Source organism: Lissotriton helveticus, chromosome 5_1 (assembly GCF_964261635.1).
Source record: "Lissotriton helveticus chromosome 5_1, aLisHel1.1, whole genome shotgun sequence".
In the NCBI taxonomy this organism is placed as follows: Eukaryota; Metazoa; Chordata; class Amphibia; order Caudata; family Salamandridae; genus Lissotriton; species Lissotriton helveticus.
The window spans coordinates 2129579159-2129596903 of record NC_136065.1 but is presented as its reverse complement, the minus strand read 5'-3'; the positions used below and the strand labels follow the sequence as shown (position 1 = coordinate 2129596903).

General features: G+C 55.0%; 1 protein-coding gene across 1 annotated transcript in view; it reads left to right on the top strand.

Moving 5' to 3' along the window:
• Window positions 1-425: 425 nt before the first annotated feature.
• The window catches only part of PRDM12 (PR/SET domain 12), a 36681-nt gene continuing 19361 nt past the window's right edge, over window positions 426-17745 (top strand). Inside the window, exons 1-3 of the mRNA XM_078641546.1 lie at window positions 426-651; window positions 3439-3629; window positions 11445-11600. Of these exons, the coding sequence (XP_078497672.1) occupies window positions 426-651; window positions 3439-3629; window positions 11445-11600 (573 nt within the window). The remainder of the gene's footprint in view (window positions 652-3438; window positions 3630-11444; window positions 11601-17745) is intronic.

The following is a 17745-nucleotide window of genomic DNA, read 5'->3' as shown; positions in this document are numbered from 1 at the left end:
CTCGAACCCCAACGCCCACCTCGAGGCACTGCACACATCACAAGGATCTGAGCACTCGGTGCCAGAGCTCGAGGCGCTGCGTTCACCTCAAGGCCCTGCGTCCACTTCAAGGCGCTGCGTTCACCTCAAGGCCCTGCGTCCACTTCAAGGCGCTGCGTTCACCTCAAGGCCCTGCGTTCACCTCAAGGCCCTGCGTCCACTTCGAGGCGCTGCGTTCACTTCAAGGCGCTGCGCCCACCTCAAGACTTTGCCCACGTCAAGGCCCTGTGCCCACGTCAAGGCGCTGTGCCCCCCTCCAGGCGCTGCGCCCACCCCGAGGCCCGGGGGCTTGCTGCCACCTCAAGACTCTGCCCACGTCAAGGCGCTGTGCCCACGTCAAGCCGCTGTGCCCACGGCAGGGCGCTGTGCCCAGAACAGAGGGCCCCATGATGGGCTCCGTGCTGCCGGCGGAGACCCTGGTGCTGAAGGGGGGTCTGAAGCCGGGACAGGGGCTCTCCCTGGCAGAGATGATCACGTCCGACATCCTGCACAGCTTCCTGTACGGCAGGTGGAGGAACGTCCTGGGGGAGCAGCTCTTCGAGGAGAAGACGGCCCACGCCAGCCCGAAGACGGCCTTCACCGCCGAGGTCCTGGCGCAGTCCTTCTCCGGCGGTGAGTACCGGGCCCCGGGGCCGGGGGTGGGGGTGCGTGTGGAGGGGGCATGTCCCTGGCCATCCATATCCCAAAATAATTACTAGGCCCCTGGGGGACCCGCGCAGTGAAGGGGATACATGTGTGTGGGTAACCGAGGGCTCTCCAGGCCACCAATGGAGCTGCGCGTAAAGGCGCCTGGCTGGGGGCCCCCCGACCCCGGGGAAAGTGGCCATACAGGCGTGTACCTGGGCTCGCAAACTCCAGGGGAACCCTCAGTCCAAGGCCTGGGACATGTGTGTGTGTGTGGGGGGGGGAAGGGGGGTCGCGAAAGAATATGCGAGAATTCTTTACATGTAGCTGAAAGTGGCACTGCGGACCGCAGGTATAGACGCACTTGCAGCCACCTGGCTCGTTCAATTTAAACTCTTGCTATATGGGAGGCGATGTGCACCTGTCTCTACAGACCCCCAGAAGAAGCAGGTCTGTCTGGGGCGAGAGGTGCCTCGAGCGGGTGTGGCGCATTGCACCTGCAGGCCACCTAGCGCTCACAAACACATCCTGCGGGTTCTACAGGTCTTGCGTCCCAGCCGCGCAAACGAGCCATGCACGACCCGGGCTGTGATCCCCGCGCCCCCAGCAGCCCCACCCTGCCTCGGTTCCCAAGGGACCCCCTCCACTCTCCTCTCCCATGGCAGGGCCTTCCGTGGAGCCCTTTATGGCCGCTTCTAGGCGTGTAATACCACTTGACTGCAAAGGGAGCGCGCTTAAAAGGAATCATTTAGTTAACTCGGGCTTGACCCGCGAAGGCTCCGGCGCGGCCCATGAATTTCTAAGAAGGCGCTGCCTTTTCTGTGGGACGTGTCAGCGCTCCCCAGAAGCCATTCATCACCCTGCCCGGCCGGGCACCCCCGGCAGGTCCCTTTCACCCACCCTGCTCCTGTCTTAATTTACTGTGAAGCCTAATTCGGGGCCATTCAGCGCATGTCAGGCGCGTAATCGGCCCATTTAGGCGCTGGATTCCTGCGCTTTTAAACAAGTCGTGCCCACAGTGGGCGCCCCTTTATGGCCGCGCCATTCTTGCCAGCCTAATGAATTTGAAATTAGCCGTTCCTTTTGGGGCGCCCCCGAAGAATGCCCGTCAATGGCGCGCCATGACAAATCGCTGGATGCGCAGAAACGGACACCGTTTAACCCGGGCTCCCAGGCTGCGCCCCCGCCGCGCTGGTTCCCAGGTACGGGCTCCGGGGCCCAGGGCCCCCACTGCCCGGTCCTGCCCATGTTTTGTGCCTCTCGCTTTTCCTCCCATTCACTCCTCTGACCCCCTTTCTTGCAGTGTTTTCCCAGGCGGGACTTAGGGGGACACAGGAGCCTTTTACCCTGCGGGATTCGGGGCTTTCCGGGGGCGCAGAGGGAGGGCGGTGTGATGGGGGCTTGATGTGGGGTGTATGGGAAGAGGAGAGGATTGGAGTTACACAGGGTGTAGTAAAAGGAGAGGGGCAGCGAAGGAGAAAGAGGCGGAGGTCGAAACCTGCGCGCTCTGCGCCCGCGTGGCTGCAAGAAGCGCGCGCTTCATGGCCAAGTGGGGAGTGGAACCGCCCGGGATGATACAAGGCGCTTATTAAAAGGGGTCTATTAAAAGGGGTTAGTTAAAAGGGGTTAGTTATTAAAAGGGCTTTATTAAATTAGCTTAAGTCACCGCGTACACATAACGAGCACGTATGTTTGTCTGTCTCTCTATACCCAGAGTGTCATTAAATTGGCTATCATTCTCACCTCTTCCATTCAGCGCCTCTAGTCGGCCGACTAGAGTTATAAGCGCTATATAAATACATGCTATCCACATTCGTACATTAGAGCATTAAAGACAGCTAATTGCGAATGAAGGGGCGGCCTAAGCGGCATTAAAATTGGATCTATTTCCTTGGCAGAAAGTTTACCCACCACCGACCATTCGACATAAAAATGCCGCCAAGATTGATGGGGTGGGGGGGGGGGGGCTGATCAACATGTAGATGCAGATATATTATATTATAGGGGTTTATGTTCTAGAACAAACTAGCGTTGTATTTCTCACTAAAAGTAAATGTGTACAAGACTACAGGACTATCGTGACACCAAATATATGTGGAATTTATACGGCACCCATCACCCCAGGGAGGTTCAGATTTTAGTAGAGTAAATGTTGCAAAGTGATGGGTTTTTTGGGGCAGCCGCGGCTTCGAGGTGGGTCCGACACCCGTCGGGACACAGGGGGTGAACACCGCCCGAGATGGGTCTGACACCCGCTGGCACACAGGGGGTGCCCGGGGTGGGTCTGGCACAGGGGGTGCCCGGGGTAGGTCTAGCGCCCGCTAGCACACAGGGGGTGAACACCGCCCGAGGTAGGTGAGGCACTGGGTGTGCCCGAGGTAGGTCTGGCGCAGGGCGTGACACCGCCCGAGGTAGGTCTTGCGCCCGCTGGCACACAGGGGGTGCCCGGGGTAGGTCTGGCACAGGGGGTGCCCGGGGTAGGTCTGGCACAGGGGTACCCGGGTAGGTCTGACACACAGGGGGTGCCCGGGGTAGGTCTGACGCCCGCTGGCACATAGGGGGTGCCCGGGGTGGGTCTGGCACAGGGGGTGACACCGCCCGGGGTAGGTCTGGCACAGGGGATGCCCGGGGTAGGTCTGGCACAGGGGGTGACACCGCCCGGGGTAGGTCTGGCACAGGGGGTGCCCGGGGTGGGTCTGGCACAGGGGGTGCCCGGGGTAGGTCTGACGCCCGCTGGCACACAGGGTGACCCTCTCTCTCTCTCTCCCCCCTCAGAGGTGCAGAAGCTGTCCAGCCTGGTGCTGCCCACCGAGGTCATCATCGCCCAGAGCTCCATCCCCGGGGAAGGCCTCGGCATCTTCTCCAAGACCTGGATCAAAGCGGGCACCGAGATGGGGCCCTTCACGGGCAGGGTCATCTCCCCGGACCACGTGGACCTCTGCAAGAACAACAACCTGATGTGGGAGGTAAGAGCCACAAGCACACGTGGATGCGTGTGAAAACACACTCACGTGCACACACACACGCACACACACGTGCGCACACACACGTACATTCATCTCACCAGAGCACAGCAACAACCTGATGTGGGAGGTAAGAGGGCCGCGTGGTGACACAAGCACACGTGCACACACACACACACACGTACATTCATCTCCGCGGACCACGTGGACCTCTGCAAGAACAACAACCTTATGTGGGAGGTAAGAGCCACAAGCACACGTGGATTAGTGTGAAAACACACACACGTGCACACGCACACACGTGCACACACACTCACGTGCACACACACTCACGTGCACACACACTTACATCCATCTCACCACAGCACAGCAACCTGATGTGGGAGGTAAGAGGGCAGGCGTGGTGACACAACACCCATGGATGAGTGTGAACACACACACGTGCACACGCACACACACGTGCACACACACATGCGTACATTCAGCTCACCAGAGCACACAGACCTGATGTGGGAGGTAAGGGAGCCGGCGTGGTGGCACAAACACACGTGCATATTTTCACATACCCACATACATATTCTCGAACACACGCACAATTCAAGCTTGTGCAAGGAAAAGAACCGAAGTGTGAGGTAAGGGGCCATTAACAAGCACACACGCACACTGGGCGAGGAGACTTGCACAAAATATCACACACATGCACACAGCGCCACACATACATCTCGAGTCCTATACAAATACATATACACAAATCCCCAGGCACACACATAACTCCACACACGCAAATCCGCGCCCAAAAACACACGCAGGCACATATTACCGTGTGACGATATGCGCAGACATACGTCTACATGGAAAGGAGGCGTTCGCACATACGACCCCGATGGGATGTTCATAGATGATCAAAAATATCACACGCATGTTTACACTGTGCAGGAGTAAAGTATCCCTATGCACAGAGCCCTGATGACATGATGCAGGAGCAAAGTATCCTGATGCACAGAGCCCCCCTCTACACGGCGCAGGAGTAAAGTATCCTGATGCACAGAGCCCCCCTTTACACGGCGCAGGAGTAAAGTATCCTGATGCACAGAGCCCCCCTCTACACGGCGCAGGAGTAAAGTATCCTGATGCACAGAGCCCCCCTCTACACGGCGCAGGAGTAAAGTATCCTGATGCACAGAGCCCCCCTTTACACGGCGCAGGAGTAAAGTATCCTGATGCACAGAGCCCCCCTTTACACGGCGCAGGAGTAAAGTATCCTGATGCACAGAGCCCCCCTTTACACGGCGCAGGAGTAAAGTATCCTGATGCACAGAGCCCCCCTCTACACGGCGCAGGAGTAAAGTATCCTGATGCACAGAGCCCCCCTCTACACGGCGCAGGAGTAAAGTATCCTGATGCACAGAGCCCCCCTTTACACGGCGCAGGAGTAAAGTATCCTGATGCACAGAGCCCCCCTTTACACGGCGCAGGAGTAAAGTATCCTGATGCACAGAGCCCCCCTTTACACGGCGCAGGAGTAAAGTATCCTGATGCACAGAGCCCCCCTCTACACGGCGCAGGAGTAAAGTATCCTGATGCACAGAGCCCCGATTATATAATACAGGAGTAACGTATCCTGATGGACAGAGCCCCCTCTACACGGCGCAGGAGTAAAGTATCCTGATGCACAGAGCCCCCCTCTACACGGCGCAGGAGTAAAGTATCCTGATGCACAGAGCCCCCCTCTACACGGCGCAGGAGTAAAGTATCCTGATGCACAGAGCCCCCCTTTACACGGCGCAGGAGTAAAGTATCCTGATGCACAGAGCCCCCCTTTACACGGCGCAGGAGTAAAGTATCCTGATGCACAGAGCCCCCCTTTACACGGCGCAGGAGTAAAGTATCCTGATGCACAGAGCCCCCCTTTACACGGCGCAGGAGTAAAGTATCCTGATGCACAGAGCCCCCCTCTACACGGCGCAGGAGTAAAGTATCCTGATGCACAGAGCCCCCCTCTACACGGCGCAGGAGTAAAGTATCCTGATGCACAGAGCCCCCCTTTACACGGCGCAGGAGTAAAGTATCCTAATGCACAGAGCCCCGATTATATAATACAGGAGTAACGTATCCTGATGGACAGAGCCCCCTCTACACGGCGCAGGAGTAAAGTATCCTGATGCACAGAGCCCCCCTCTACACGGCGCAGGAGTAAAGTATCCTGATGCACAGAGCCCCCCTTTACACGGCGCAGGAGTAAAGTATCCTGATGCACAGAGCCCCCCTTTACACGGCGCAGGAGTAAAGTATCCTGATGCACAGAGCCCCCCTTTACACGGCGCAGGAGTAAAGTATCCTGATGCACAGAGCCCCCCTTTACACGGCGCAGGAGTAAAGTATCCTGATGCACAGAGCCCCCCTTTACACGGCGCAGGAGTAAAGTATCCTGATGCACAGAGCCCCCCTTTACACGGCGCAGGAGTAAAGTATCCTGATGCACAGAGCCCCCCTTTACACGGCGCAGGAGTAAAGTATCCTGATGCACAGAGCCCCCCTTTACACGGCGCAGGAGTAAAGTATCCTGATGCACAGAGCCCCCCTTTACACGGCGCAGGAGTAAAGTATCCTGATGCACAGAGCCCCCCTCTACACGGCGCAGGAGTAAAGTATCCTGATGCACAGAGCCCCCCTCTACACGGCGCAGGAGTAAAGTATCCTGATGCACAGAGCCCCCTCTACACGGCGCAGGAGTAAAGTATCCTGATGCACAGAGCCCCCCTTTACACGGCGCAGGAGTAAAGTATCCTGATGCACAGAGCCCCCTCTACACGGCGCAGGAGTAAAGTATCCTGATGCACAGAGCCCCCCTTTACACGGCGCAGGAGTAAAGTATCCTGATGCACAGAGCCCCCTCTACACGGCGCAGGAGTAAAGTATCCTGATGCACAGAGCCCCCCTTTACACGGCGCAGGAGTAAAGTATCCTGATGCACAGAGCCCCCCTTTACACGGCGCAGGAGTAAAGTATCCTGATGCACAGAGCCCCCCTTTACACGGCGCAGGAGTAAAGTATCCTGATGCACAGAGCCCCCCTCTACACGGCGCAGGAGTAAAGTATCCTGATGCACAGAGCCCCCCTTTACACGGCGCAGGAGTAAAGTATCCTAATGCACAGAGCCCCCCTCTACACGGCGCAGGAGTAAAGTATCCTAATGCACAGAGCCCCGATTATATAATACAGGAGTAACGTATCCTGATGGACAGAGCCCCCTCTACACGGCGCAGGAGTAAAGTATCCTGATGCACAGAGCCCCCCTCTACACGGCGCAGGAGTAAAGTATCCTGATGCACAGAGCCCCCCTTTACACGGCGCAGGAGTAAAGTATCCTGATGCACAGAGCCCCCCTTTACACGGCGCAGGAGTAAAGTATCCTGATGCACAGAGCCCCCCTTTACACGGCGCAGGAGCAAAGTATCCTGATGCACAGAGCCCCCCTTTACACGGCGCAGGAGTAAAGTATCCTGATGCACAGAGCCCCCTTTACACGGCGCAGGAGTAAAGTATCCTGATGCACAGAGCCCCCCTTTACACGGCGCAGGAGTAAAGTATCCTGATGCACAGAGCCCCCCTTTACACGGCGCAGGAGTAAAGTATCCTGATGCACAGAGCCCCCCTTTACACGGCGCAGGAGTAAAGTATCCTGATGCACAGAGCCCCCCTTTACACGGCGCAGGAGTAAAGTATCCTGATGCACAGAGCCCCCCTCTACACGGCGCAGGAGTAAAGTATCCTGATGCACAGAGCCCCCCTTTACACGGCGCAGGAGTAAAGTATCCTGATGCACAGAGCCCCCCTTTACACGGCGCAGGAGTAAAGTATCCTGATGCACAGAGCCCCCCTTTACACGGCGCAGGAGTAAAGTATCCTGATGCACAGAGCCCCCCTTTACACGGCGCAGGAGTAAAGTATCCTGATGCACAGAGCCCCCCTCTACACGGCGCAGGAGTAAAGTATCCTGATGCACAGAGCCCCCCTTTACACGGCGCAGGAGTAAAGTATCCTAATGCACAGAGCCCCCCTTTACACGGCGCAGGAGTAAAGTATCCTGATGCACAGAGCCCCCCTTTACACGGCGCAGGAGTAAAGTATCCTGATGCACAGAGCCCCCCTCTACACGGCGCAGGAGTAAAGTATCCTGATGCACAGAGCCCCCCTTTACACGGCGCAGGAGTAAAGTATCCTGATGCACAGAGCCCCCCTTTACACGGCGCAGGAGTAAAGTATCCTGATGCACAGAGCCCCCCTTTACACGGCGCAGGAGTAAAGTATCCTGATGCACAGAGCCCCCCTCTACACGGCGCAGGAGTAAAGTATCCTGATGCACAGAGCCCCCCTCTACACGGCGCAGGAGTAAAGTATCCTGATGCACAGAGCCCCCCTTTACACGGCGCAGGAGTAAAGTATCCTGATGCACAGAGCCCCCCTCTACACGGCGCAGGAGTAAAGTATCCTGATGCACAGAGCCCCCCTCTACACGGCGCAGGAGTAAAGTATCCTGATGCACAGAGCCCCCCTTTACACGGCGCAGGAGTAAAGTATCCTGATGCACAGAGCCCCCCTCTACACGGCGCAGGAGTAAAGTATCCTGATGCACAGAGCCCCCCTCTACACGGCGCAGGAGTAAAGTATCCTGATGCACAGAGCCCCCCTTTACACGGCGCAGGAGTAAAGTATCCTGATGCACAGAGCCCCCCTCTACACGGCGCAGGAGTACAGTATCCTGATGCACAGAGCCCCCCTTTACACGGCGCAGGAGTAAAGTATCCTGATGCACAGAGCCCCCCTTTACACGGCGCAGGAGTAAAGTATCCTGATGGACAGAGCCCCCTCTACACGGCGCAGGAGTAAAGTATCCTGATGCACAGAGCCCCCCTTTACACGGCGCAGGAGCAAAGTATCCTGATGCACAGAGCCCCCCTCTACACGGCGCAGGAGTAAAGTATCCTGATGCACAGAGCCCCCCTTTACACGGCGCAGGAGTAAAGTATCCTAATGCACAGAGCCCCGATTATATAATACAGGAGTAACGTATCCTGATGCACAGAGCCCCCTCTACACGGCGCAGGAGTAAAGTATCCTGATGCACAGAGCCCCCCTTTACACGGCGCAGGAGTAAAGTATCCTGATGCACAGAGCCCCCCTTTACACGGCGCAGGAGTAAAGTATCCTGATGCACAGAGCCCCCCTTTACACGGCGCAGGAGTAAAGTATCCTGATGCACAGAGCCCCCTTTACACGGCGCAGGAGTAAAGTATCCTAATGCACAGAGCCCCCCTTTACACGGCGCAGGAGTAAAGTATCCTGATGCACAGAGCCCCCCTTTACACGGCGCAGGAGTAAAGTATCCTAATGCACAGAGCCCCCCTTTACACGGCGCAGGAGTAAAGTATCCTGATGCACAGAGCCCCCTTTACACGGCGCAGGAGTAAAGTATCCTAATGCACAGAGCCCCCCTTTACACGGCGCAGGAGTAAAGTATCCTAATGCACAGAGCCCCCCTTTACACGGCGCAGGAGTAAAGTATCCTGATGCACAGAGCCCCCTTTACACGGCGCAGGAGTAAAGTATCCTAATGCACAGAGCCCCCCTTTACACGGCGCAGGAGTAAAGTATCCTGATGCACAGAGCCCCCCTTTACACGGCGCAGGAGTAAAGTATCCTGATGCACAGAGCCCCGATTATATAATACAGGAGTAACGTATCCTGATGGACAGAGCCCCCTCTACACGGCGCAGGAGTAAAGTATCCTGATGCACAGAGCCCCGATTATATAATACAGGAGTAACGTATCCTGATGGACAGAGCCCCCTCTACACGGCGCAGGAGTAAAGTATCCTGATGGACAGAACCTGTCTAGGTGGTGCAGTAGTAAAGTATCCTGCTGCACAGAGCCCCAATTACGTGACGCAGGAGTAATTTCGGTAGCGAATCGGCTGGCGGCAAACATATGACGAGTCATTCTCCGTGACGTCACCGCCCCTTTACCTTCGCTGACAGTATCCCCCCCCCCCCACACACACACACTAACCCCTTTTATTTTACCCCCTCTGGTTCCCTCCAAACTCACCTGCCGTGTAAAGCGCTCTGATATTGGAGAGTTGCTTGTGTAGTCTCCAGTTACCCCCGTGGCTGCCCGTTGCACCGAGCTCCCACTGCACCAGTCACTACGAGGCGCTATTTGTATTTGTATTTGTATGTTGGATTTATATCGCGCCAATCACCTACAGGTCTCTAGGCGCGTGGAAAACGATGGAATATAAGGCCTACGGGCCACGATCACTCCACATATTCATTTAATTTATTTGGGCACTTTATGCAGCGCGGACTCACCCGTGGGCTTCAGGGCGCTGCCCAGCAGGGAACGCTGCCGGGTGAATACATGAATCACCCCTGCGGACTGCGGCCGCGCTGGGGGTGCATCCAACGCCTGGGTCACCGCGGCGGTACTTACCGCCCCCGGCAGAGGGGGGCAGGCTCAGCCCTCCCACCGCTCTGGCGGGGCCATAAGCTGCACACAACCCGTGTTCTTGTTTTGGGTGGGCGGGGCCAGGAGCTGCACACAACCCGTGTTCTTGTTTTGGGTGGGCGGGGCCCTGAGCCCCACACAACCCGTGTTCTTGTTTTGGGTGGGCGGGGCCCTGAGCTGCACACAACCCGTGTTCTTGTTTTGGGTGGGCGGGGCCCTGATCTGCACACAACCCGTGTTCTTGTTTTGGGTGGGCGGGGCCCTGAGCTGCACACAACCCGTGTTCTTGTTTTGGGCGGGCGGGGCCCTGAGCTGCACACAACCCGTGTTCTTGTTTTGGGCGGGCGGGGCCCTGAGCTGCACACAACCCGTGTTCTTGTTTTGGGTGGGCGGGGCTCTGAGCTGCACACAACCCATGTTCTTGTTTTGGGCGGGCGGGGCCAGGAGCTGCACACAACCCGTGTTCTTGTTTTGGGCGGGCGGGGCCCTGAGCTGCACACAACCCGTGTTCTTGTTTTGGGTGGGCGGGGCCATGAGCTGCACATAACCCGTGTTCTTGTTTTGGGTGGGCGGGGCAATGAGCTGCACATAACCCGTGTTCTTGTTTCGGGTGGGCGGGGCCTGAGCTGCACACAACCCATGTTCTTGTTTCGGGTGGGCGGGGCCTGAGCTGCACACAACCCATGTTCTTGTTTTGGGTGGGCGGGGCCATGAGCTGCAAACAACCCGTGTTCTTGTTTTGGGTGGGCGGAGCCATGAGCTGCACACAACCCATGTTCTTGTTTTGGGTGGGCGGGGCCTGAGCTGCACACAACCCATGTTCTTGTTTCGGGTGGGCGGGGCCTGAGCTGCACACAACCCATGTTCTTGTTTCGGGTGGGCGGGGCCTGAGCTGCACACAACCCATGTTCTTGTTTCGGGTGGGCGGGGCCTGAGCTGCACACAACCCATGTTCTTGTTTCGGGTGGGCGGGGCCTGAGCTGCACACAACCCATGTTCTTGTTTCGGGTGGGCGGGGCCTGAGCTGCACACAACCCGTGTTCTTGTTTTGGGTGGGCGGGGCCCTGATCTGCACACAACGCGTGTTCTTGTTTTGGGTGGGCGGAGCCATGAGCTGCACACAACCCATGTTCTTGTTTTGGGCGGGCGGGGCCTGATCTGCACACAACCCGTGTTCTTGTTTTGGGTGGGCGGAGCCATGAGCTGCACACAACCCATGTTCTTGTTTTGGGCGGGCGGGGCCTGATCTGCACACAATCCACACACACGCACTGTGCCCCTCCACTCACGGCTTCTGCCCCCTCCTCCAGGTGTTCAATGAAGATGGCACCGTGCGCTACTTCATCGATGCCAGCCAGGAGGACCACCGCAGCTGGATGACGTACATCAAGTGCGCGCGCAACGAGCAGGAGCAGAACCTGGAGGTGGTGCAGATCGGGAGCAGCATCTTCTACAAAGCCATCGAGGTGAGACTCGCGGGCACCCGGGCACCGAGGGCGCCATCTGGTGGTAGGACAGGTTCCTTGAGCGTGGGAAGGGGTGGTACATGTGCGTTCAAAAGCGCGCGACGGGCGTGTGTTACCTGGAACACGAGTGTGATGTGTGTGTGTGTGTGTGTGTGTGTTTGTGTGTGTATATATATATATTTCCACTCACAGTGATCGGGGCTAATCCTCAAAACAAAGTTCGTGGCAGCTAGAATAAAAAGGGGTCCTGCCAGCTGTGCGATGGCAGCGACTGAGCCAGCAGGGATGACCGGAGTCCGTTTTATAATGAGAAGAAACTGACCCAATGACCAAGGCACTGACAGACCCTAGCGATATACAAGGCCCTGACTGATATACAAGGCCCTGACTGACCCTAGCGATATACAAGGCCCTGACTGAATCTAGCAATGTACAAGGCCCTGACTGACCCTAGCGGTATACAAGGCCCTGACTGACCCTAGCGACATACAAGGCCCTGACTGACCCTAGCGATATACAAGGCCCTGACTGACCCTAGAGACATACAAGGCCCTGACTGACCCTAGCGATCTACAAGGCCCTGACTGAACCTAGCGGTATACAAGGCCCTGACTGACCCTAGCGATATACAAGGCCCTGACTGACCCTAGCGATCTACAAGGCCCTGACTGACCCTAGCGATCTACAAGGCCCTGACTGAACCTAGCGGTATACAAGGCCCTGACTGACCCTAGCGATATACAAGGCCCTGACTGACCCTGGCTATATACAAGGCCCTGACTGACCCTAGCGATATACAAGGCCCTGACTGACCCTAGCGATATACAAGGCCCTGACTGACCCTAGCGATATACAAGGCCCTGACTGACGTTAACGATATACAATGCCCTGACGGACCCTAGCGATATACAAGGCCCTGACTGACCCTAGAGACATACAAGGCCCTGACTGACGTTAACGATATACAAGGCCCTGACAGACCCCAGTGATATACAATGCCCTGACGGACCCTAGCGATATACAAGGCCCTGACGGACCCTAGCGATATACAAGGCCCTGACTGACACTAGCGATATAAAAGGCCCTGACTGACCCTAGCGATATACAAGGCCCTGACTGACCCTAGCGATATACAAGGCCCTGACTGACCCTAGCGACATACAAGGCCCTGACTGACCCTAGCGATATACAAGGCCCTGACTGACCCTAGCAATCTACAGGGCCCTGACAGACCCTAGCGATATACAAGGCCCTGACTGACCCTAGCGACATACAAGGCCCTGACTGACGTTAGCGATATACAAGGCCCTGACTGACCCTAGCGATCTACAAGGCCCTGACTGACCCTAGCGATATACAAGGCCCTCCTGACAGACCCTAGCGATATACAAGGCCCTGACTGACCCTAGTGATATACAAGGCCCTGACTGTCCCTAGCGATATACAAGGCCCTGACTGACCCTAGCGACATACAAGGCCCTGACAGACCCTAGCGATATACAAGGCCCTGACAGACCCTAGCGCTGTACAAGGCCCTCCTGACAGACCCTAGCGATCTACAAGGCCCTGACTGACCCTAGCGATATACAAGGCCCTGACTGACCCTAGCGATATACAAGGCGCTGACTGAATCTAGCAATGTACAAGGCCCTGACTGACCCTAGCGATATACAAGGCCCTGACTGACCCTAGCGATCTACAAGGCCCTGACAGACCCTAGCGATATACAAGGCCCTAACAGACCCTAGCGATATACAAGGCCCTGACTGACCCTAGCGACATACAAGGCCCTGACAGACCCTAGCGACATACAAGGCCCTGACTGACCCTAGCGACATACAAGGCCCTGACAGACCCTAGCGACATACAAGGCCCTGACTGACCCTAGCGATCTACAAGGCCCTGACTGACCCTAGCGATATACAAGGCCCTCCTGACAGACCCTAGCGATATACAAGGCCCTGACTGACTCTAGTGATATACAAGGCCCTGACTGTCCCTAGCGATATACAAGGCCCTGACTGACCCTAGCGATATACAAGGCCCTGACAGACCCTAGCGCTGTACAAGGCCCTCCTGACAGACCCTAGCGATCTACAAGGCCCTGACTGACCCTAGCGATATACAAGGCCCTGACTGACCCTAGCGATGTACAAGGCCCTGACTGACCCTAGCGACATACAAGGCCCTGACTGACCCTAGCGATATACAAGGCCCTGACTGACCCTAGCTATATACAAGGCACTGACTGACCCTAGCGATATACAAGGCCCTGACTGACCCTAGCGATATACAAGGCCCTGACTGACCCTAGCGATATACAAGGCCCTGACAGACCCTAGCTATATACAAGGCACTGACTGACCCTAGCGATATACAAGGCCCTGACATACCCTAGCGATATACAAGGCCCTGACAGACCCTAGCGATATACAAGGCCCTGACAGACCCTAGCGCTGTACAAGGCCCTCCTGACAGACCCTAGCGATCTACAAGGCCCTGACTGACCCTAGCCATATACAAGGCCCTGACTGAATCTAGCAATATACAAGGCCCTGACTGACCCTAGCGATATACAAGGCCTTGACTGACCCTAGCGATCTACAAGGCCCTCACTCACCCTAGCGATATGCAAGGCCCTCACTGACCCTAGCAATCTTCAATGATGGGCAGCAATGGAGTTTGTATAGACCGGTCTTCGATGGAGCCCTGGAATGTCTGTAGATTCTACTCCATGATGGGCAGTAATGGAGTTGTATAGACAGGTCTTCGATGGAGCCTGGAAGGTCTGTAGATTCTATTCCATGATGGGCAATAATGGAGTTTGTATAGACAGGTCTTCGATGGAGCCTGGAATGTCTGTAGATTCTATTCCATGATGGGCAGTAATGGAGTTTGTATAGACAGGTCTTCGATGGAGCCCTGGAATGTCTGTAGATTCTATTCCATGATGGGCAGTAATGGAGTTTGTATAGACAGGTCTTCGATGGAGCCTGGAAGGTCTGTAGATTCTATTCCATGATGGGCAGTAATGGAGTTTGTATAGACAGGTCTTCGATGGAGCCCCAGAATATCTGTAGATTCTATTCCATGATGGGCAGTAATGGAGTTTGTATAGACAGGTCTTCGATGGAGCCTGGAAGGTCTGTAGATTCTATTCCATGATGGGCAGAAATGGAGTTTGTATGGATAGGTATTTGATGAAGGTACAGAAGGTCTGTATATTCTATTCCGTGATGGGCAGTAATGGAGTTTGTATTGACAGGTCTTCGATGGAGCCCTGGAATGTCTGTAGATTCTATTCCATGATGGGCAGTAATGGAGTTTGTATAGACAGGTCATCGATGGAGCCCTGGAATGTCTGTAGAGTCTATTCCATGATGGGCAGTAATGGAGTTTGTATAGACAGATCTTCGATGGAGCCCTGGAATGTCTGTAGATTCTATTCCATGATGGGCAGTAATGGAGTTTGTATAGACAGGTCTTTGATGGAGCCCCGGAAGGTCTGTAGTATTTCTTTCATGACTGGCAGTAATGGAGTTTGTATAGACAGGTTTTCGATGGAGCCTGGAAGGTCTGTAGATTCTATTCCATGATGGGCAGTAATGGAGGTTGTATAGACAGGTCGTCGATGGAGCCCTGGAATGTCTGTAGAGTCTATTCCATGATGGGCAGTAATGGAGTTTGTATAGACAGATCTTCGATGGAGCCCTGGAATGTCTGTAGATTCTATTCCATGATGGGCAGTAATGGAGTTTGTATAGACAGGTCTTTGATGGAGCCCCGGAAGGTCTGTAGTATTTTTTCATGACGGGCAGTAATGGAGTTTGGATAGACATGTCTTCGATGGAACCCTGGAATGTCTGTAGATTCTATTCCATGATGGGCAGTAATGGAGTTTGTTTAGACATGTCTTTGATGGAGCCCCGGAAGGTCTGTAGTATTTTTTCATGACGGGCAGTAATGGAGTTTGGATAGACATTTCTTCGATGGAACCCTGGAGTCTGTAGATTCTATTCCATGATGGGCAGTAATGGAGTTTGTTTAGACAGGTCTTTGATGGAGCCCCGGAAGGTCTGTAGTATTTTTTTCATGACGGGCAGTAATGGAGTTTGTACAGACAGGTCCTTGATGGAGCCCCGGAAGGTCTGTAGTATTTTTTTCATGACGGGCAGTAATGGAGTTTGTACAGACAGGTCCTTGATGGAGCCTCTTAATGTCTGTAGATTCTATTCCGTGACGGGCAGTAATCAGGCCCGGACTGGCCGCTGCGGGCACCGTGCAATCCCCCGGTCGGCCGCAAGGGTGGGGGCCGTTTTTGGGCCCAAGGGGGCCGTTTTTGTTACAGGGACGTTTTTGCAGCATAGCTGCAAAATCGGCCCTGTAACAAATTCGGCGGAAAAGCGGCCCTGGTAAAGAGCTCGGTGGCATCCCCCCCTTCCCCAGGGGGAGGAGGGGGGCCGGCCGAGCACTTTGCCAGGGCCGGTTTTGGTTCCCAGTCCGGCCCTGGCAGTAATGGAGTTTGTATAGACAGGTCTATAGTATTCCCTCTCTGACAGTTCTTGGTAGAAGCTTTACAATGCCCATAGGGACAGATTTTACAATAACTGGCGCATCCCTGCATATCGGCACGGATGCGCCAGTAATTTTGAGTCACGGCAGACACCTCTTGCGCCACCATGGATGCGCCACATTTACAATGCAGAGCACCATGGGGCAAGAATAGACAGATGCGTGACGCATCTGATGCCGTAAAGGTGACGCATTGCTGGAGTTGCATCGCAAGCGCGACGCAGCTCCAGCAAGGCTCAGGGGTGCCCTATCTGTAACATGCTGCGTCAATCCTTACGCCTGCTGCAATCTTGTAGATTTTACTCAGCCACTTTTAGGAGGCGATCCTGCGCCAGAACAATTCCCCCCCCCCCCCCCCCCCCCAGTGCCGGAACGCCCGCATCTGGCACAGGGCTTTACAACGTGACGCATTTCCCTACATGCGTCACATTGTAAATATCCTGCAGCATGGGGCTGGCTTTGCGCTGTCGCTGCGGGGTATTTACAATGTGCCAGCTTTATGGCGCTGATCACCTCGCGCCTTGACTGCGCTAACACCCTCTATTTAGGAGTTGCCGCGGCTCTTGTGAATTGCCCGTAGGTGCTCCAAAGTGTGTTGTTAGGGTTCTCTTCATTCACCTTCGATCTCGTCGGCCCTGAACGCCCTCCATTGGTACCCGTTAGGAACAGGATCCCACTCCAAGCTCTGGTCCTGGCTCACAGGGCAGTGTACCTGTCCGGCCCTGGCTGTCTGGCGAAGAGATGTGTCCAGTGTCTCCCCATCAGGGTGCAGCGCCCTGCCTCTGCTCAGGGTGCACAGAGGGGGTGCCCCCACCTGGAAGGGGCGGGTTTGATCTCGGAGACGGCTCCAGGGTGTAGGGAAGCATCGTGCTGAAAGCCACGCAGCCGAGTGACCCTCTGCACTCTGTCACAGGCCATCAGTTTCACTGTCTGTCACTCATGCTGGCCGGGAGTATTGTATTGTATTGTAATTGCATTTATATAGCGCTTACTACCCCATACAATGCGTCAAAGCGCTTTTTCGGCGAGTAGCACGCTACTCCGGGACCCATAGAGGATTAGTGTTGAATTAGTATAGTGAAACATGCAAGTACATTTTAAGTGGTGGATAGGTTAGTCAGTTATTTGGATTTGGAATGATAGCAGAAGGATAGAGGAGGACAAAGGTTTGTATTTATATAGCGCTTGTTAACGCACGCTATTCAGGAAGCCTACAAAGGATTAGTGGTGAATTAATATGGTGAAATATGAGTTAATTTCAGTGGTGGATATTAGTCTGTTACCTGGAGTGAGAAGGATAGCGGATGGATAAAAGGGGAAGAAAGATTTGCATTCAAATAGCACTGATGGGTGTTGAAGCGCTTTACTGGCGAGTAGCACGCCACTCTGGAACCCATAAGGGATTACTGTTGAAAATTAGTATAGTAAAAAAAATATGAAGTAATTTGAGTAGTGGATATGTTATTCAGTTATTTGTGCAGTATATTAGTATAGTTTAATATTGAATTTGAGAAGTGAACATGTTAGTCTGTTAATTTCGATTGAAAAGTATAGTGGAGAGATAAAAGAGTGA